Source organism: Pungitius pungitius, chromosome 20, assembly GCF_949316345.1.
Source record: "Pungitius pungitius chromosome 20, fPunPun2.1, whole genome shotgun sequence".
Classification (NCBI taxonomy): domain Eukaryota; kingdom Metazoa; phylum Chordata; class Actinopteri; order Perciformes; family Gasterosteidae; genus Pungitius; species Pungitius pungitius.
The window spans coordinates 14606678-14627998 of record NC_084919.1 but is presented as its reverse complement, the minus strand read 5'-3'; the positions used below and the strand labels follow the sequence as shown (position 1 = coordinate 14627998).

General features: G+C 44.0%; 1 protein-coding gene across 2 annotated transcripts in view; it reads left to right on the top strand.

The window, feature by feature from the left end:
* The window catches only part of snap25a (synaptosome associated protein 25a), a 31552-nt gene that overhangs the window by 7192 nt on the left and 3039 nt on the right, over nucleotides 1–21321 (top strand). The window contains exons 2-6 of one of the 2 annotated variants that reach the window (XM_037448997.2): nucleotides 6385–6526; nucleotides 7193–7234; nucleotides 9582–9630; nucleotides 13034–13151; nucleotides 21150–21269. In XM_037448997.2, the coding sequence (XP_037304894.1) occupies nucleotides 6455–6526; nucleotides 7193–7234; nucleotides 9582–9630; nucleotides 13034–13151; nucleotides 21150–21269 (401 nt within the window). In that variant the 5' untranslated portion in view covers nucleotides 6385–6454. Of the gene's footprint in view, nucleotides 1–6384; nucleotides 6527–7192; nucleotides 7235–9581; nucleotides 9631–13033; nucleotides 13152–13365; nucleotides 13484–21149; nucleotides 21270–21321 lie in introns of both variants that reach the window. The other variant, XM_037448995.2, reaches the window with a different exon arrangement.

Below are 21321 nucleotides of genomic sequence, written 5' to 3'. Positions count from 1 at the left end.
AGTAGGTTCAAAAACCCAGTCGGCATGTAACACCGGAGCTGGAGGATGCCAGATCGTTTAAGAAGTAAGTGAAACATGATTCCTTGCGGCTACAGTTAAAGTAAGGAATCATGTTTCACTTACTTCTTAAACGATCTGCCATCCTCCAGCTCCGTTCCTCCAAAATACGCTCGCTCCCGTGGGCGTTCCTCCAAAATACGCTCGCTCCCGTGGGCAGCTACTTCCGTTTTCGCTTTCGTGTTGTGTTGCGCCGTTCGTGTTGCGTTGCGGCATTTGCGGTTGTGATGTGGCTTTTGTATTTTCGTGTTGCGGCGTTCGTGTTGTGTTGTGGCGTTTGCGGTTGTGTTGTTGCTTTTGTATTTGTCTGAACCTTCTCGGCCACCGTACAAATCATAGCGTTGATTATACACAGCTATGTAGGCCTATTGTCCGTATCTGACTATATGACTACATAGTTATTTCCATAAGTATGAATTACATCATTATACAGATGTGGTTGAGGTGGAAATAAACCTAAAGCTATGTGGATTGGGTAGATTAAAGATGGACACATAATTAAAGGGCAATTTCTCCCCTTTATTGAAAAACGACAATGAAAATTGCATCTAGTGTGTATTATTTTGTACAATTTTGTGTTAATTCTGACCTCATGATCACATAGACCCACATGAGTGAAACTGTAGGTCATTTTGCATGTTTATATTTCTGCTGGACTATTCAGTAACTTATTTGCTGTCTTGCTTTGTCTTGTGTTGCACTTGCTGATGTTTGACTGTTAGGAAAGTTGTTGTCAAGCCAACAAACACAGCTACAGGCTGCCATCTCTCACTGTTTTCCCGTGTGACACACACGCTTTTGTGTGTTTTCACAGGCAAACGCAAAAAAAAGGGTTCAAAATTATAAAATGAAATAAAAATTATAAATTATTATATAAATTACCAGAAAAGTATTTCCAGATCTCACTTCTGGCATCCTTTATTTCAACAAGCCGAGGACGGTGGTCAACGGCTCCTGTACATGAGGACATGTCTCCCTGAGATGACTCTATGAGTGACAGCTACCTGTTGCATGGGAGAGCTGGTAGCCCCGCCCACCCAGTCAATGCATGCAGCGTCAATGCAGCGCACTAACGTGCTATAAGCAAAAAAAAGCGTTGTATATCATTTTACACGTACCATTTCATCCGTAGCCGAAGGACAATTCAACTAGGTTGAAATAAAGAGACGCCGCCTTGAACCGTGTCACTTCAGTGCTTTGGTTGCTGCACTCGTTTGTGTGGAGAGAAAACAGCAACACAAAGCCGTAGTAACAATTAAATCGTTTTACATAACAAGGTTACTTGTTTCGTTGTGCTCAACTGAAAGGCCTCAACACAACCTTTAAATGCAGTTGTTGTTGAGTGCATGCAGTGTCAAAGCAGCTCCGTCTTTGTTCATATCATCGCTTCCCAGAAAGTGAGACGCTGTTTCATCAACCTCCTTCATGGATATTTATAGAATCCCATCAAAGCACTACAGGGTCTTACATTACATCACTCGTAATCGATCTGTCCCACAGCCCTTCAAACATATCCATAGTATTCAAAAGGATTACAGGCCATAAAAAGGACTATTTGCCAATCATTGGACAACATTTGTAAAAGTATAATTCATTTAATTTAAAGGTGAAATCTTTTTTGCCTTTATAATAAATATTTTACTGACAGAACATAACTTGAACTAAGCCTGGATGGTGCAATGTACTTCAATCATAATGGATGATTATTTGTATTACATTAGTGCTGTCAGTTAAACGCGTTATTAACAACGTTAATGCAAACCAATTTTAATGACAATGTCTATTTCTTTATGGAAAAAAATGAATGAAGCGACATTTAGAATAGATACAAATTCGTGATTAATTTTGAGTTAACTATGACATAAATGTGATTAGAGGTTTGAGGTTCCAGTCCCTGCTCTGTTTTTGCTGGTAAAAAGTACAAAGGCGGAGCAGTTTGTCAGGGCTGCTATTGTTCTCATGGTAGAATGTGATTGGACGAGGTGACACATGCTGTCCTTAGGGGAGCAAGGTGTGGGGGAATTGAACTAAGAGCACCTTCTTATCTTGTGTTATTGTTCCCATTGCGCTTTGCTTCACTTTCGAGGTAATAAACATACGATGATGAGATGGAGGGCATACTGATTATTATTTGATATTTATATCATATTCTACTGAACTGCATTGTGAGGGTGACACAAATAAGTCCAAGTGTTATTTAATGCCTTTTTTCATGGTATAAATATTTAATATTTAACTTATAATATAATAATAGGAATGTGCTTTTGAAATCTTGTTGTGCAATAAATCATTCGTGAATCAAGGATGTTTTTCTGAAATTGATTTGATTGCTTTAGCTACAACATTTCCCTTAAGCCTGCCACTGCAGGTAAGATAACGGTAGTAGCAGGAGCACGAACATACATAAATCAGGTCACAATGATCGACTCATCGATACGGGCAAACTAGTACCACGTTATAACTTTACAAACGGCTAACATAAACACCAAAGTTTAAATAATCACATCACTTTAATCGTAGCGTAACGCCGGGCGGTGTGGCCAAAAATTCTTATCACGGTATTTTGTAAGATTCTGACGGTATCTCGGTTTATCAAGTAAACACAATAATCATTGACCCCGAAAAGGACTGCTAGCACTCGGACAGCTGTTCACCGCTTGCTGGCCAACTCGCTTGCAACTGGCCAGCTCATTAGCGTGATAGCTTGTTAGCAGGTGTAGCCGAGATAGCGCCACCCGCAGGTTCTGGGACAAATGCATGCACACTCTTGGCCGGTTTACAATTTGTTTTATTTGATTCAGTTTGGTTAGCACCACATGTTGCCGGTCCTCTCGTTGGGGTCCCGTCCAGCTTCTTCCGCTGAGTCCTGCTCACTGTTTATAGGGAGATAATCAGGCAGAATGTTCGTCATCTGTGGTCGTTTGCTGCCTCCCGGCCCCTTCCCTGAACCTGAATCTACATCGGAGCTAACCACACCCCGCCACCACAGCGTGTTGGCTGTTATGGCTGCTAGTGTTTCCACCAGAGGCAATACCAGCGGCACATTTCGGCCATTGTTAACAAATATATTTGTATGTGTTGTACTTTTTAATGCTGTCATATATGGTAGTCTAGTGCACATCCACTGTGGGTTATACGGTAGTTGATGTCATGCCTGTAAAGGGAGACACTCGGTGATCCATTAAACTAAGAAGCCTCTAATTCATTTATTTACAAATGGCATTTTAAATTAATCTCAAAATTCAGGTATATTGGGACATCAGGTAATTTGGGACAGCATAAGGAAAAAGCATTTTACTTCTGCCTTGAAAAGGCTATGGTAAAGATAGGTGTGCTAATACATTGCTTAGGAAGCATATAAGTAAAACCACATGACATAACGTAGGGGACATCACACAGGGGTGTGTGGTCAGCATCGAACCGGAAGTAACCCCCTACAAAAAATGTCCCAATGAACGTGAGAGTGTGTGTCGGAGCGTGTCGGAGTGTGAGAGTTTGTGCATCTGTGGGTGTAGTTTAGAGAAATTCTGACATTAAAACAAATCTTGAATGAATATGTTCAAAGAGCAACCTGTACTTTCTGAAGTATTTTAGCAATGTGAATTTGAAGTTCTGTTTTAGAATTAAGGGTTGGATATTAAAGCTCTTTAATGCTGTTTTTAAATCTGATTAATCGATTAAATCGAAATAATAATCGACTGATTAATCGATTACCAAAACGACCCTGCCCGTTCCCGACCTGTTCGTCTGTCTCCGCCCCGGTGAGCACCTCAGCCTTCTGTCCCCGACCACGAGTTCTGCCTGAGCGCCTCGGGTTTCTGTTGCCTGCTCCTTGGACTGCCCGGCGCTTCTGCTCCTGTGCTCCCGATCCCCGACCGGCCCAGCGATCGCACCAGCTGTTTCCCGGCATTTCCTCCCCGACCCTGAGGACCGAACTCTGCTCTGCCTCTCATCGTGCCCGAACGCCTGCTGTGAAGCCGTGTTTCATAAAATCATGAACCAAACACTGCGTGTCGTTGTGCTGCATTTGGCTCCGCCACACGCTCGTGTCAAATACTGTAAATATAAATTAATAAAAAAACACATGGCTTCAAAATACGGCTTTAAACTTTTTTTAGTTCAAACTATGAACAATATATTAACTGTTACTGTAAGTAACTTCTTTCCCCTCCCTGTATATATTTCATTGAAATTTGGGGCATATAAGTCATATCATTTAATTTTAGATTCATGCTCATTGTGCAGGAACTAAAGATATGTAACATTGAAAAGCATTGACTCTCCTTGTTTGTCTTGATGTAATGACGTCATGAATCCAGCAGGTGCAACACAGAGCTGCATTAAGCACGAGAGCATATTGTTTATTTACCGTGTGATTGAATTTATGATTATTTCTACATTTAGCTTTGCTGCGTAAAATAAAGACCAAAATAATCATTCATCGATCTGTCGTCATTGGTGTGAGGAAATGGAGTCACATGTCTGCATCTCAATGCGCCTTAATGAGAACAACACCGAAGGAACGCCGCTACACCCTCGGTTTAATACTTCGGCGGGGGGGAGAAACCAGCTCTGTATCCAGCTCCTGTGTACGTGCACGTGTCTGTGTGCGCGCGCGATAGTCTGCCTTCGTTCGACAGAGCGATAGTGCTGTGATAGAACTGCAGACTGACGGAAACGCTGACATAAATGAATACAACTAGAAGGTAGATGGCTAGCTAGCCGTAGCTACACAAGTGCTCGGCTATCGTTAGCTACGAGGACGCTGTCATCACAGTGCATAAATAAAGTGTTTGAACCGCTCAGGAACCGATATCTGCGTTGCGTTTCGGTAGGTACCGGTCGTGTCGGAACCGGTGCTATATTGGTACCGGTTCGGTACCCAACCCTAGAGAGCAGTGAAAACCTCTGCCCCCCCCCTCCTGGATAGAAACAAATACATACAAGAAAACCAAAACCAGAACCAAATAAAGCAATTCTTCCTGCGAATGTAACACTACATCTATGGAATTTAGTAAGAGAAAAAACCCAACAATCATAGATTCACTTTAATTGAAAAATAATCTGACCTCAGAACATGGATTAATGCATTGATTATAGAGGCATGCTGTTGCATAACGGCTGCTCCACCAGTGATCTGGGTCTCCTCTTGAGAAGACGTGAGGGCAGCTAAAAAGCTCAATGCGACGCTTGTAATTGAGACGTAAAGCAAAAGCTCAGCATGGCCCGTTAAACGTAAACTTAATTGCCCGTATTTGGTTGCGTAACAGGACAAGCAGCCTCCCCCCCCCCTCCCCTCCCCCAGTGAGTCGCTCTGCAGAAACATGCCACGTATCCGACCAGATTGAGAGTGGAAGTGCGAGAGTGGGTTTCATCATCTCCATGCAGCTGTTGGTCTGAGGACCTGTACCTGAGCGAATCCATCTCCTGAGGAGAATGCAGATGAATCTATGCACCACCCGGGGAGTGTGTGTGTGCGTGTTGCCAGATGCTGTTGTTGATCATCTCTGAACACACGAGTGCGTGAGGCAAACACAGAGGGTGCAGCAGGCCCCTCCGGGGCAGAATATGGAGCAGACTGCTCGCTCAGTCACCATGGTGAGACACGTCCAGCTGGACCAAGCCGTCTGGCGAGGCCATAGACAGACGACCATTCCTTTACTCAACGAGTCTTGTGTTGGTCTCCAGGCCTCTGACCATCGTTCCATCGGGGTATTCAGTGAGGTTGATTTTCTGTGTTTGTGCCATTTAGGATATTAAGTATTTTGCGTACATTAAGGAACCACGATGAGCAATGATATTTCTGTCTCCCTCCCAGGTTTCCTGATCATCTCAAGAGTCCGTCCAAGGCAACCTTCCTGCCTGATTTTACTGAACTTTGTTACTCGCTCTTTCGTCTTTCGTGTTTTTCTTCTCACCCCTCTGGAATGTTTATTTTTATTTGTACCTTCGGCTTGTCAGCTGCTGCTGTAACTCAGTGCGGCTGGAAGTTGATGGGCAGGAGTGGATCACCTTGCCCAAGGGCTTCTTGGCACAGCACAAGTGATGTGTGATTTGTTTAAAGGGTATAATTAGTCAGTTCGAGTTCCTCTTGAGTTATAAACTATATATCTAGTTTTTTGAGGTATTTCTTTAGATTTTGAGCCTGATACTCCTCAGCAAACATTGCCTGCCTTCTCTCACCATAAGTGTTTGAAGTATTTCTCTTCAGAATGGAGACCATGATTCCCATCATTACCAAACCATATTTCCTCAATCGTCAAATGACCCAAGTTCTCCAAAGACCTGTTTGTGCCTCACCTTTCTTCCCTTGTGTTTTGTCTCCAGCCCTCCCTAACTCCCACTAGGATCTTCTCTTCCCCGTTGGAGATCTCCTCCACCCCCTCATCCAGCAGCCATGGCAGAAGATGCGGACATGCGCAATGAGCTGTCAGACATGCAGCAACGCGCTGACCAGCTGGCCGACGAGGTGAGAGTGGCACATCTACGCACACTCTGAGATGGCACATCCTAAAATATGACCATGATGTGAAGGATGATTTATTCAAATGTATTTTTTATTTTTTCAAATAAAAAAATTCAAACAAAACTCTTAACTTTAACTGCATCCTCACATTGTGTAGGAACCATGTGTGTGTGTGCAGGTGCTTGTAGAGTATACCTACATCTGACCTACATTTTGCATCTTTACCTAACACTTGATAGCCTCTTGAGTGTGTTTTTGTGTGTGTGTCCTTGAATGAGTTAAATTGTGTCTGTGTGTACATGTGAAGGAATTCATCTGAGAATTGGCCCACAGCACATTGGTCCCACCCCTTGCAGCTGTAGCTGTAGGGAAGCACTGTGGCTACCAAGCATCTCCTTCTCTCTCAGCGTCCAGTTGATTGACAGCATGAGAGTAAACCTCTCAGAACCTCTCAGCCTCCATCACGGGGCGTCTCTGGGAGTTAATGTCGATAAATGTCCCGCTAATTATGCTAATGTTTATCAATCAACATGAATACAATCAACGTACTTTAGACAAGAGTGATTTATTTCCCCCCCCCCGATTCACCTTCCGGATGTCAAACGGACTGCATCCCGTCTGCAGTTTGAATCTTGTCACGTCTTTGAAGTGTCTTTTATTCCTCCTCAGTCGCTGGAGAGCACTCGCCGTATGCTGCAGCTGGTGGAAGAGGTAAGACAATTAATACAACTATCTTCTTTGATCAAACGTGACCATCGCACATTTTGGACAAAGCATCATTCGCTTCGGTGTCCATAGTTTGAAGGCCATTTCGTTTGATACTGTCTTTCTGTTACTGCCGTTTTGCCATTTGGAAACCAAGCAGTAAATAAAACAATAGATTCAGGCGACAGATGGACAGTCGCCTGTTATCTTTAGATACATGGTTGCTCTACAGTAAATCCGAAAGACGTCAACTTGTCTCCACGACAACAGGAAAATGTGATAAATTTGCAGGAATGAGACGTAATTTAGTCTTGGAGCGGGGTTGAACAGAAGGACAGGAAATAAATCTGGAAAAGTCACTTTACTGGACAAAGTGGTTTGATCACATAAGTTGACCGTTTTATCCAATTTTCGGAAAGAACAAGATTGATCCCATTTCCCTAAATGCAAACTTTCTCTAGAGCAGTGGTTCTCAACTGGTCTGGCTCCGGGACCCACCATCACCCCTTAATGACAAGCCGCGACCCAAATCGAGGAAAATTCTCAACATCTCAAATTTATTCAAAATCAAGTTCATAAGCTGAATTTTATATTCAGGATGTTTAATTATCCTAAAACCCAATGTGTCCCCCATATCAGAATGGTTTGACCCAATCTGGCACACACTGCTGAAAACATGGACGACAAGCCAGCAAAAAAAACAAAACAAAATCACAGGATGAATTTTTTGTGATTTTTTTATTCCAATTTTTATTTTCCCATGCAAAGGCCCGCCAGTTGAGAATCACTGCTCTAGAACCGCTTTGCTGCCAGGTACCTAAATACATCCTACCTTAAGTATTCTTATCTGAACTCCCCATCGCTTTTTCTTTTACCTCAGATAACCGTGAATATCACGGGCATGAGGAATTACACATGAAAAATCACGTGGAAAATGTACACTTTTTAACCTGATAAAAGTCAGTTACACGTGAAAAACGTCCCGAGCAAGACCATCAATGGCTGCAATAGTAGTAATAGTAATAGTATCAGATCTATCTATCGATATTGTATTTGCATCAATATCCAGTTTAAATGATTAATTTTGATTTATAGTAAAACTTGATTTAGATAGGATAATGTCAACACAATTATGAAGTATAATGTATATGCGATTTCATTAATTGCTTCAAAGCATTGAGATATCAATTCTATTAAACCAAACCTGGGCCAAAAGCAGACAATGAATACATTCAAAATAAAAGCACATTTGTATGAGGGAACTTTCTACGTGGAGGAGGAAGACGCCGCAGAACTGAATGAAGCAGATGTTACATCGGTGAATATATATAACGCTGTGATTGACTGAAATTGAAAGCCGAGGAGAAAGGGGAACGGAGTGGACAGCTGTGGCGTCTGACAGGCCCTCAGTGCAGATGTCAAGGTCACATGGATCATCCTTGGACGCGTCTCGCTGTGCTGCAGGCAGCAGGGCGCTGCTCCACAGGCCGGAATCACTCGGGGTGTGGCGCTGCCTTCGACTGAGGAGATGATGGATTGGAAAGACACAAAGAAAAAGAAGAAGGATTTGATTGGTATCATAAAGGAAAAGTAGTTTCTGAATACACAATCCTCCCAGATGGAGTTTTGGACTAACTACAAATTGTTAATTTTGCCACACAGCAAAGAACATGTGCACGTCTCTACTTGTGTGCAGACATCTTTTGACCACGTTGGGACTTCTCTTGAAGCTTGCTGAATTACAGAATCCTTCATACTGCAGTTTGCTCATTGCTCTCAAACATCAATCCCAAACTGCTGAGGCTGCAGCTGGGGGAGGATACCTGCTTGTGTGCACACTGACTCACAATAATCTTATTTATGCCTATCAGGTCCTACCAGGTGGCACATCTCAGCAAATATATGAAGCACAGAGGGGTTCAAAGCGGGTGTGGATGTCCTGCGCCTCCTCGACTCTTTTTAGCTGCACGAAAAGACTAACAGCCTCACTGTCGCACCCATGCAGGCTCAGCTGATGGATGGATGGCTCACAGTGGGCCAGGAATTCAGAGCAAGATGTGAACGCTGGAGACAAATGACGAGAGGATTAAACATTTCACACTGTTCACACTAAACATTCAACTTTCACATCTGCTGCAGTTGCCCATTTGACGCAAATTTTGCGCGCTTTGTTTTGTTGCCTTAGAAGAATCTAATTACACAGAATGCACAATAGTGACAACGTGTCGTAAATACTATTGTTTCTGGTGAAAATGTGGGGAACGAGTAAATTGCTTTTGGCAAGTCATTTGTCCGCTGACTTGTGTCTGACTGTGTTTGTCCTCCCTTTGCGCCTGGCTGTCTGTCGGAATAGAGCAAAGACGCCGGCATCAGGACGTTGGTCATGCTGGACGAGCAGGGAGGTAAGTGTGCACAAGAGGAGAGGGTACAGAGCTGTCCACATCTAACCAATGCATCTGTATGTAATAAACCATTCACATATGAGCCTTTGCAGACAGTATTGTTGAATTTATCAAAACACTTGTGAGTGGATTAACTGTTTGGGATGCACTGGCTTGCTTTCATTTAAATGCATTTCTAAATTAATTCAAGTTTTCCTGATTTCATTAGAGGGACGTTCTCTGATTTAATGCATGGTTTATTTGTTTGCTCAAAAGGGGTTTAACTTTTAGAAAATTTCTTTCAGCTTCCTTTGTTTCCTTGGCTAACATTATTTTTTTTGTTTTGGTATGCCTTACTGCTCTTGGTTTGTCAGCACCGTTCTATCATTTTCACCAGCGAACAAAAGCAGCTGCAGGAATTCTTATCTTAAAACACGTCCAACCCTAATATGCACAGCGTTGACTCCTGGGCTGTTCTTGGATCTGTTTGAGTTTAAATCCTCTTCTGATCCTCTGAGGAGAAAACTATTTGGACCTTAAAATGATCAGTGTGTCACACCTATTGTAACTTGAACCCACTGCCAACAGGTAATTGACATTTCGCCCGAGCGTCTTATTACGCCTTAGTGGGAATGTACAAAGACAGAAGGAAGATCTGCACACTGTATTAAAGGCTCACAGCAACGTTTAATCCTGGTCGTTGACCTGTTATCCATCCAACCAGAAGTACAATCCCAAAAGTACAAACTCGTGAACCTTTAGCTCGGCTGCATTCACTTGCTTCTTTTTCTCGCTATTAAGAAGGTCTCGCCCATTAAAAGATTTTAAACACATTGTTTTTTGTCCACAAATACATATGTGTGACTGGAAATTTGATATATTCTGACACAAGAGTGAAACTGTTTACTATAACACTTAAAGGGTAAAAATCTACAGAATGTCTTCTCAAAAGAATGATGTTGTTGTCCTGTAGTAAAAAAGCACGTGTTGAAGGCTGTTCAACATATCGGCGCTCCGGTTCTGCTCAAAGATCAGTTGTTGAATGTTTACATTTTGGCCAATCTGCCGCCAAATAGTTCAAACAGGTGTGAGAACAGCTTTTGTGACAGTCCAGACGTGTAAAAGCAAACGATCAATTTAACTGGTAACGACAAATCATCCAATCACTATCAACACATTCCCTGCTTTGTACAACCCCTGGTTACATGCCGTTCGTTAATAAGCCACTTACAGTCCAAGACAGAACCTTTCAGAGGACGACTCTCCTCCCATTGGCCGATTCACCAATCCTGTCAGAGAGAGCAGAAGAAGCTCTGTTATTATATTTATATAAATACATTGCAACCAGGGGGTTTACATATCTAAAAAAATCGATATATCACTTTTTGAATTTGCTCCATATTTAAGTGTGCTTCACCCTTTTTCACTCTGCTTGCACCACATTTCCTTTGATCACAAACAGGATTCAGTCGAGTTTCCTCTTTGGAAAAGTCTCATTCCAGCACATCAGCCTGACCAAAGGCCTCCGATCCTCGTAGAAAAAGTTACACCTTCAACAAAAAGACAAATCCACACAGCCACTCCACTGAGGCAGAAAAATGTAACCTTTTAGGTGAATAAAATAAAATAAATTGAATGAATGTTTAGAAACCTCTCAATATATAATAATAGATCATATAGAACATATACAAATATACATATATTAACATTTATATTAATAGATGTTGGATTACATTAGTAAGGCTTTATTCAATTCAATTCATATAGCCCAAAATCGCAAATTACATATTACTCAGGCTTTACAGTCTGTACACATGTGACATCCTCTGCCCTGAAACCCTCACATCGGCACAGGAAAAACTCCCCAGGAAGTTTCTCACTAAGGAAGAAACCTTAGTGATAACATCAGAGGAGGATCCACAATGTAAAGATGTAAAATACATTCAATTCCTACAACAGAGATGATACAAATAATGAGAGTATAACCATATATAACCACCATCAGGTAGAAACACAATCAGGTAGAACCACCATCACATAGAACCACCATCACATAGAACCACCATCAAGTAGAACCACCATCACATAGAACCGCCATCAAATAGAACCACCATCACATAGAACCACTATCAAATAGAACCACCTTCACATAGAACCACTATCAAATAGAACCACCATCACATAGAACCACCATCAAGTAGAACCACTATCAAATAGAACCACCATCACATAGAACCACCATCACATAGAACCGCCATCAAGTAGAACCACCATCACATAGAACCGCCATCAAATAGAACCACCATCACATAGAACCACCATCAAGTAGAACCACTATCAAATAGAACCACCTTCACATAGAACCACCATCAAATAGAACTACCATCAAGTAGAACCACCATCACATAGAACCACCATCACATAGAACCACCATCAAATAGAAACACCATCAAGTAGAACCACCATCACATAGAACCACCATCACATAGAACCACCATCAAATAGAAACACCATCAAGTAGAACCACCATCGGGTAAAACCACCATCAAATTGAACCACAATCAGGTAAAACCACCATCAGATAAAACACAATTAGGTAAAACCACCATCAAGTAGAACCACCATCCACAGAATCTTCTGTGGGGAGGGAAACACAAGGACTTAAGCAAAGGGTAATGCTGGTTCATAATGACAGTAATAGTAATATTATTAATATTTAAATAGTTATGATGATGATGATAGCAGCAGCACGTGTCAGCAGGGCCACGGCAGGAGGCAGGAACACTGTTGTGATATGAAATTCTTCAGATTTTGGATAAAGGGTTGCTCTAAACAGCTGTCAAGGGACATTTCTTTGCTTTAGTCTGATAAAAGTGTTAAAAATTGGCTCTCTACACACTTCAACAGATTTGAACTGAGCGATCTCTTACTCTCGTGCTACCTCACGTCAACACGTAAAGTGTCCTGAGGAGCAATTCCTGGATTAGTTTGACACATTTTAAATGGGGTTTATTTGCTCTGAGACCAAAGGATTGATAATTGAATTCACTGAATGTGAAGCTCGAGCCACGAGACGGTTGTAGTTGTATCAATCTACTCATGTAACACCTACTTGCCTGCCTGAGTGTACTTTCCAAAAATGTTGGACTATTCTTCTACCAATTAATGTTGAAATCTACTGACATTACTTTATTTTTGTGCCTTTTTTAATACAATTTCTTCTTGCCAACAAGTTCCTGAAGTGCCTGTAAACCTAATTTAATCCCCCCAAATTGGTGCACACAATAAAAAACAACTTAATGGCAGACCCCGACACATGCACATACATACTAGGGTATGACAGTTACTGCTCATCCTAACTCATTTTTCTGTCAATCAGCCAATGAAATTCATTCCACTACTGTCATCCCTTTGTCCTGACCAGAGCAACTCGATCGTGTTGAAGATGGCATGAACCATATCAACCAAGACATGAAGGAAGCCGAGAAAAATTTAAAAGATTTAGGGAAATGCTGTGGGCTTTTCATATGTCCGTGTAACAAGTAGGTACTGACAATGTGCCCCAAAGGTTCTTACATATGTGGTGGCGTCCAGTTTTTCCTTTTTTTAAAGTTTAACTTTCATTCGTCACAGTGAGTGTCTGAAGTTGTTGTCTTCTCTCCTTTTCTCCTCTCTTCCTCTCATCTTCCTTCCTTCCTCCTCCTCTCTCTTCTCGTGCTTCGTTCTGTGGGGGATAAATTACTTGTGTTTAATCAGAGCAACTGGAGCGCATCGAGGAGGGAATGGACCAAATCAATAAGGACATGAAGGATGCAGAAAAGAATTTGAACGATCTAGGGAAATTCTGTGGTCTTTGCTCCTGTCCATGTAACAAGTAGGTGCTGCCTGCCTGCCTGCCTGCCTGCCTGCCATTCAGAAAGGAGAGTCAATATCAGCAACAGTCAAAATATGATCGAGGTAGAAGGGACATCACGACCGCCATCAGACAGTAGTCCGCTCTGCTCCTTTTCAAATGAATCCCAACTCCGCCCCCTTTCACATGCGCAGAAAGCCAGGATGTGCCTTCTCCCCAACGTACACAGACAAGACATGGCATACTTAAAGTCAAATTCAAACTTTTTCACTATAAGTTGATAGACTTTTTTTTTCAAAAAAGGCTATTTTGGACATATTTTTGGACAACGGCTGTAAACTTACGCCCCCTGGACAATTTGTGATGACAAAGACAAAGGATGTATACAGTGAGCCCAAATGTGAAGGAATTTGAGTTTGGCTTTAATGCTAATCCACAATCTGCAGACTCATACTGATAACATGGGCACATGCCTTTGTGTTCTTATGGCATACAGGCTCTAGACCGCCCTCCAGAAATTATCCCAGAATTCATATCTCCACAATTGGCCTGTGATAAGAAGCATGTGTATAGCCCCCCCCCTCCACCTACTACTAGTTGAGCAGGATCCCATAAAGCCATAAAGCCAAGCCCAAAACGTCCAGTCCTCCACATAAGCTTTTCTCCACTCAACGCCTCTCTTTAAACACTTTGACCAAAGGCCCTTCTCAGAGCATCCAGTCCTCTAAGCTTGTACTTCTCCAAACACCTTATATAACTTATATTTACATGCGTATGAAGCCACTACTTCCTTGCTGAAGAGGAGTGGTTTTGTTTTAATATAAATGCAGACTACTAAGGGTTTTGCTGTGGCTGTCAGCTTTCTCAACTGCAGAGCAAAGGCTGCCGAAGCATCTTTGCGCTAAGATCATGATGTGTTGAATCCAGCTGGAGCTCCGGTGATCTCGGTCCCAAAATGCCTTCGGTCAGCCTGTTCTGGGACTGTTTGACTCTTCTTGCGGTTGGCATGACCCCCCCCCCCTCTCTGCCAACCACCAGTTTGAACTGCCAAGTGCCAATGACATGGAATGAGTGGCAAGCATGACCCTTTTGAATGCCCATGCATGCATGACGATGCCACTCATACCAGCAGCACCACACACGAGGATGCTGATGACAACAATGAGGGTGATGTTAGGGAACCCTAACCCTGGGCCTTTCTCTAGCAAATACGCAAAGCAATACATAGCAGAGAGATCTAATTGGTGGGACTAATGGCGCGTTTCCACCGAGCAGTACGGTGCGGTACGGGTCGGGTCGGTACGGGTCGGGTCTGTTAACCATGATTTGGCGAGCGTTTCCACCGCCAACAGTACCCTTACTTGATAGGCGTGGTATTGGACGGAAAGTAGATTGACGTCATTCGATCGCGCGAAAACTGAAAGCTAACCGCAAACAACAATGGAGGACATACAGCCGATCCTGTTCTTGCGTTTCGATATGTGGCTGTTAAAGTAAATGCTGCGCGGCGACATTGTTGCGACGATGTTCCTTCGTGTGTTGTCTTTCCCCTTGCGGCACGCGCAAATGACGACACTCTTTCAACCAATCAACGTTCTGCAGTGAGTCTAGCTCCACCCTTTAGTACCAAACAACTGTGCCAGGTACCCCAACGGAAGGGTACCCAAAAAGTGGTACGCTACGGTGCGGATCTTTGGTACTTTTCTCAGTGGAGACACAAATAAAAGGGTACCGACCCAACCCGTACCGTACCGTACCGCTCGGTGGAAACGCACCATTAGAGATAATTCAAGTCTTGAAAGAAAACATTTAAACTAGGGCCGGGACTTTAGCACGTTAATTACGATTAATTAATTACAATGTGAATTAAGATTAATTAATTACACAAAAAATAACACATTAAACATTCTTTACGCATTTTTACACTTATTCTTTGCACCGCGGAACTTTTCTCACTGGATGAGTTTCGGAGGACCGATTATACTGGAGCACCAACTAGCGTTCATGACTTCAGATAACAACAAACCACAGTGAACATGAACGAAGAAGCTGACGAGACCGTGCCGGTTGGCCCCGTGAATGGGAAATTTTATTATAATAAACACACGGATGGAAGCGTCGATAAGAGCATGTTTGTGTGCAAGCTATGCAACAAGGAATTCACATCAAGCCTCAAGTATCACCTCAACGCAAAACAATTAGCAGCTAGCGTGGACGTTAGCCCGACCCGAGTACAAGGACCCACACCCAACCCATGCTGCACCAGATGACTGGTTTAAGGACCAGGGTAACTAAGTCCACGTCTGAAAAAATAACCAATGTTCTGAATGTACTTGAAAGTATTGGTCTACTTAAAAAAAACCTAGTTTACAGAAGGTCTACTTACCTAAAGGCTACCTGAATTTCTGAAAGTACTATATTTCTAAATATGCTATTTCTACACTTGTCTGCTGGAATTGTTTGAACAAAAATAAAAAAATAAAAAATTACTTCTCACTGTTCTCAGGTCAAATATTTATGCAATTAAAATGCGATTAATTTCTAGTAATTTCTAGTAATTAATTACTCCTGCGGGGAGGTTGGGTCAAACTGAGCGAAGAAAGACGGGAAAACAGACCGATTTCGTTTGGATTTCTTTCCCCACTCGCGATAGACAGCCGTCAAATTAACTGACTCGTGTTTTTCTGGTACTTCATGTCTTTTGGAGTCAGACTTCCTGTGTGCCACTGTAAGTGGATTTCAATAGCAGGATAGTAGTTTGTGGAACGAATTACATAGAATGAGCTCACAGGAGGCGCAATGCCCATGTGATCTAATCAGATTATTTCAGTTCAATCACATCAAAGCAGATTAGAGCAGCGCATCAGAGCCATTATGAGACTGCAGGGAAGCAAACTGCAAAGGAGTCCAAACTGGATTCCAAATGGAGGGAAAGTGATGCGGGAGGAAAGGAAAGGAGTAGTCCACACTACTATGAGCAGGTAGCGTACGTGTTCATCACCGTGGTGCGTATCACTATTAATAAAGGGTGAGTCAAGGCCGTTCCTGATACAGTACCAGTCAAAGATTTGGACACACTTGTTTTATTAAAATTATGAAGAATTATGGAAAATTGTTAAAATTATTTTTCTAACTTCGTTCTGTGTTTCACTATGGGAATCATAGTAACCAACTAGGGAAGCTCCAATAACACCATGTCTGTCAGTGACAGACAGGTCGAACTGTGCTGGGGCCCCGCCCCCTCATGTTACTACAGTCGACCGCCCCTTGTATATCATTCTCGTTTTCTTCCTTTGAAGAACTGTAGCTCCTTCAGCTTATCTTGGCTAGCTTGGGTTGCTGCTTAACAGTGCGCAGACGACCCATTAGGACTCGCCGCCGAACGGAGTTCCTGGCTGTAGTCTGGATTTGCTGAGTAAGTTACTTCATAGAAGTGTTTTTGGTGGACACAGTATTAAGGCAGTGTCCGCGTCAAGGCGAACTGTTCTCCTGACGGCTCGGTATTTGATTACCGGTGCCTTCGGTGACTGTGTGTTATCTATTATCTCGAGCTAATGCATTAGCATTAGTTTGCTAGTCGAGCCAAGTAACCGTTGTTTTGCTAACGTGTCACGACGTGTTACGGTTAGCGGGAAAAAACCCCGGTTACCGAAGCAATTTACCGTCAAGCTAAGCTAACGCTAGGCTCGGCTAATTGATGTGTATTACCCTCTCTTCTCAGTTGCTATGTCGGTCAGAGCTGAAGGCCAAAGAGGCTGCATCCCGCCCGTGCCCTGCGTAATGCGGGGCGTCCATCTCGGGCAGGGACCCTCATCCGATGTGCATAGCCTGCATGGGCGCTAAACCCGCCCATGCGGCTCTGGCGGACCCACAGTCCTGTCTACACTGTGCGCCAATGCCGGAGAAGATTCGGGAGAGAAGGCTTCCTCAAAGTAGGACCCGTGTCTGTTTGGAACTGCCCCAAAAGCCTCAACCAGCACAGAGCTAGACATGCTGGACATGCTGAGTCCCTGGAAATGCCTCCACTTTTCGAGGAACTGCTCGAACTAGAGCCTGGGGGTGAGGACGCAGCGGGCATTGCCAACTCTGACCTCCTTGACGTAGACGACATGGAAAAGGAGGAGGATGACTCCACTTTTCCTGTCGAACCACCCAGACCCCCCAGTGCATGTCTGATGTTTCTTCACTGTCGCCACATTCTGGTAAAAACAGACAACACCACCGTCGTGGCGTACATCAACCGCCAAGGCGGCACTTGGTTACACAGGTTGGCTTGAAAGCTAATCCTGTGGAGCAGCACCAAGCTCCTGTCTTTTCGAGCCACACACGTTCCAGGGGTGCAGATCTTCTGTCCCGAGGGAACCCTCTGTACGGAGAGTGGGCTCTTCACCCTCAAGTGAAGTCTGGCAGAAATAAGGCCAAGCAGACGTAGATCTCTTCGCCTCGCGGGAAAACACTCAATGTCCACTGTTTTTCTCCCTGGCAGACGCAAACGCACCACTGGGGAGGGATGCGCTGGCCCACTCGTGGCCAAACGTGCTGCTCTATGCATTCCCCAAGCTCAGCCTGATCTTCCCGACTCTAGACAGGGTACGAGAACAGGGCTTGACGCTAATCCTGATAGCGCTGCGGTGGTCATCCAAACATTGGGTGGCGGAAATAATACAGTTCTTGGCGGATGAGCCGTGGCCTCTGCCCATACGCAGGGACCTTCTGTCCCAGGCTGGCGGGGAGATCTACCACCCTCACCCAAACCGAATAGCGCTCTGGGTTTGGCCGGTGAGAGGTGGAACTTCAACGCAACAGGCCTGCCTGAACGGGTCATTGACACCATTCAGAGTGCAAGAGCCGCCTCCACGCGCTCTCTTTACAGTGGTAAATGGTGGGTTTTTGAGGAATGGTGCCGTATTCATTACTTTCCAGTGTTCAGTGGTTTACCTGCTATGTTTTCTGAAAGATTTGGAGACAAGGGCAAAGCTTTTTCTACTATTAAAGTAAAGTATTTAGCAGCTATCTCAGCCTGTCATTTGGGCTTTGGTGAGAAGACGGCGGGGCAACACCTTTTAGTTTGTCGTTTAATGAAAGGTGCTCGCCGTAAGCTCCCCGTCTCCAGGCCCCTGGTTCCTCTGTGGGATCTATTGGTGGTGTTGGAGGCCCTCTCTCAACACCCGTTTTAGCCGATGGAGGCAGCTGAGATTAAATTTATTTCACTAAAGACAGCCTTGCCCTTGGCTTTAACCACAGCAAAGCGTGTGAGTGACTTACAGGCTTTATCCGTTCGCCCTTCCTGCTTACTTTTCTCCAGGGCTCACTAGGGTCTGTATGCGGGCCAACCCGGCTTTTGTGCCTAAGGTGGTGGAGGCAGCGTACAAGTGTCCCGGTGGCAGGTTTCAGAAAAGCAGATCAGCTGTTTGTGTCCTGGGGCGATTCTGAGCCACCCCAGGGTTTGAGGGCTCATTCCACGAGGAGTATGGCCACTTCATGGGCCCTGTTCAAGGGGGTTCCATGGCTGGATATTTGTGCGGCAGCATGCTGGTCTATACCTCACACTTTTTACGTTTTTACGTTTTACGGGCTAGATGTCTCAGGGCCTTCCTTAGCACATGCTGTGCTAGAAGCCAACGCGCCAGTGTCCCTGTGATGGTCATTACCGGGCTAAACAATTTTTGGCTTTGGGAACGGCATGCAATATGAGAGCGGTCTATATATCCCATAGTGAAACACCGAACAAAGTTAGAAAAAGAACTTTGGGTTACCTAACGTAACCTCGGTTCTTTGAACAGAGTAGGGTGTTTCACCACACATTCCTCCTTGCATTGACACAGAAATTGGTCTAGAATCATTTGCGAGGGGCGGTCGACTGTAGTAACATGAGGGGGCGGGGCCCCAGCATAGTTTGACCTGTCTGTCACTGACAGACGTGGTGTCATTGGCAGAGGTGGGACAAAGTCATTGTTATGCAAGTCACAAGTAAGTCTCAAGTCGTTGCCCTCGAGTCCCGAGTCAAGTCGAGTCAAAGATGAGGCAAGTCCCAAGTCGAGTCAAAAGTCAAAGCCGACAAGTCTCAAGTCGAGTCCAAAGTCTTACCATTTTAGTTTCAAGTCATTTCAAGTCCTCTTATTATAGTGGGGACGGGGAACCCTGGGTGATGGTGCGCTGCCTCACAGACCTAGACTACGAAGGGAAGGGTAATGGTGGATCGACTGTGACTGTGTTATAGTACTTTAAAACGGACGTTGACATAATGTTGGTGAGGATTTCCATCGGAGTCTGAATCCGGGTTCAAAAATCCAGATTTTTGTAAGCATGAACGAGCTGTCTCGTTGATACGGTAAAATGGACTGCAGTGATTGGATGTCGTGCAGGCAGCGCGCGCTCTCTGCATACAGGTGGCGCACATTTTTTTGACAGATGCAGATAAACAGAGCGGCGCGGCCGTGTGAAAATGTTTTCCCCCAGTTTTTATGGGAAGTAGCAAGTCTTCTCGAGTCAAAAGGCTTGAGTCCAAGTGAAGTCACAAGTCATCGATGTTAAAGTCCGAGTCGAGTTGCAAGTCTTTGTACGTTTTGTCAAGTCTGAAGTCATCAAATTCATGACTCGAGTCTGACTCGAGTCCAAGTCACATGACTCGAGTCCACACCTCTGGTCATTGGAGCTTCCTTAGTTGGTCACGCCGAGACGATTCCCATAGATTCCCAACACCTCACTCTGTTATCAAAGAACCGAGGTTACGTTAAGTAACCCAAAGTTTTCGCTGTCCTTTCATTCATTCTGGAAGTGAAAACATGAAAAAAACATAACTAAAGTAAATGGAGAAAAAGAGACTTCCATTTGTTACCTTCCCCTCTATCCTGACTCCTTTTGTGCCAAAATTGTCACACACTTTCTACTCGTGAGATCCCACTCTTCACTCGTCTGCGTTGCTGCCACCTGACGTCCAACTCTCGACCCAGAACAACAGCAGTGAGCCTTTAATGCTAAAAACAAAGCCACGGGATGGGTTATCGGGTGGGTTTAGGAATATTAAGGGTGGTGTTAATCTCTGATGACTCCCTCTAGTTGTTTTTCTTATTTTGTTTCCTCTTCACGTTTGGCAGTTTGTTCTCCACATTACTCGTCGTCCTTTCTAACTGTGTGACAGTCCTGTACACTCTTCGTTGTATGTTGCCTAAAAGTGTCTCTCTTCTCTGTTTTCTGTCGCACTGGGACATTTAACTGTCGTTATCAGCACACAGAAAGAAAATCCAGCAGGATGATTTAAAAAGAATGAAAGAGTGAAAGGGAACAAACTGTATGATGATCAAAATGCATGCTCACATTATACGAAACAGCCGTGTGCCTGATTGTATGTAACCAGCATGTTATATACATACAAGATATAAAATTCCACAAATTATTAGTGTGTATCAGAATGATCCTATAGCTACAAATTCCAATAAGTCCGTTCCTGCTATGCTTTGCTTGACTTTAGTTTAGTCCCCACCATAGATACCTGGGCCAGATGCATGAAGCCACCTTTTGTATCAGCTGATCACACCCCACACATTTATCTGCTGTGTGTCAAATGCTAGGCTCTCTTAGTGGATGTGTCAAGCAGGGGCCTGGTTGAGCTAAATTCTGTGTCGCTCGGTCAAAACTGTTGAGTAACTGTCCCTCCTTGTGCTCCACATTCGCTGTCGGCGGCCAGGATGAAGAGCGGAGCCAGCAAGGCCTGGGGGAACAACCAGGATGGGGTGGTGGCCAGCCAGCCAGCCCGCGTGGTGGACGAACGTGAACAGATGGCCATCAGCGGAGGCTTCATCCGCCGGTAAGAGTCGCACGGTGTTATTCCGGAGATGAAGATGAAGAAATGGGATGAA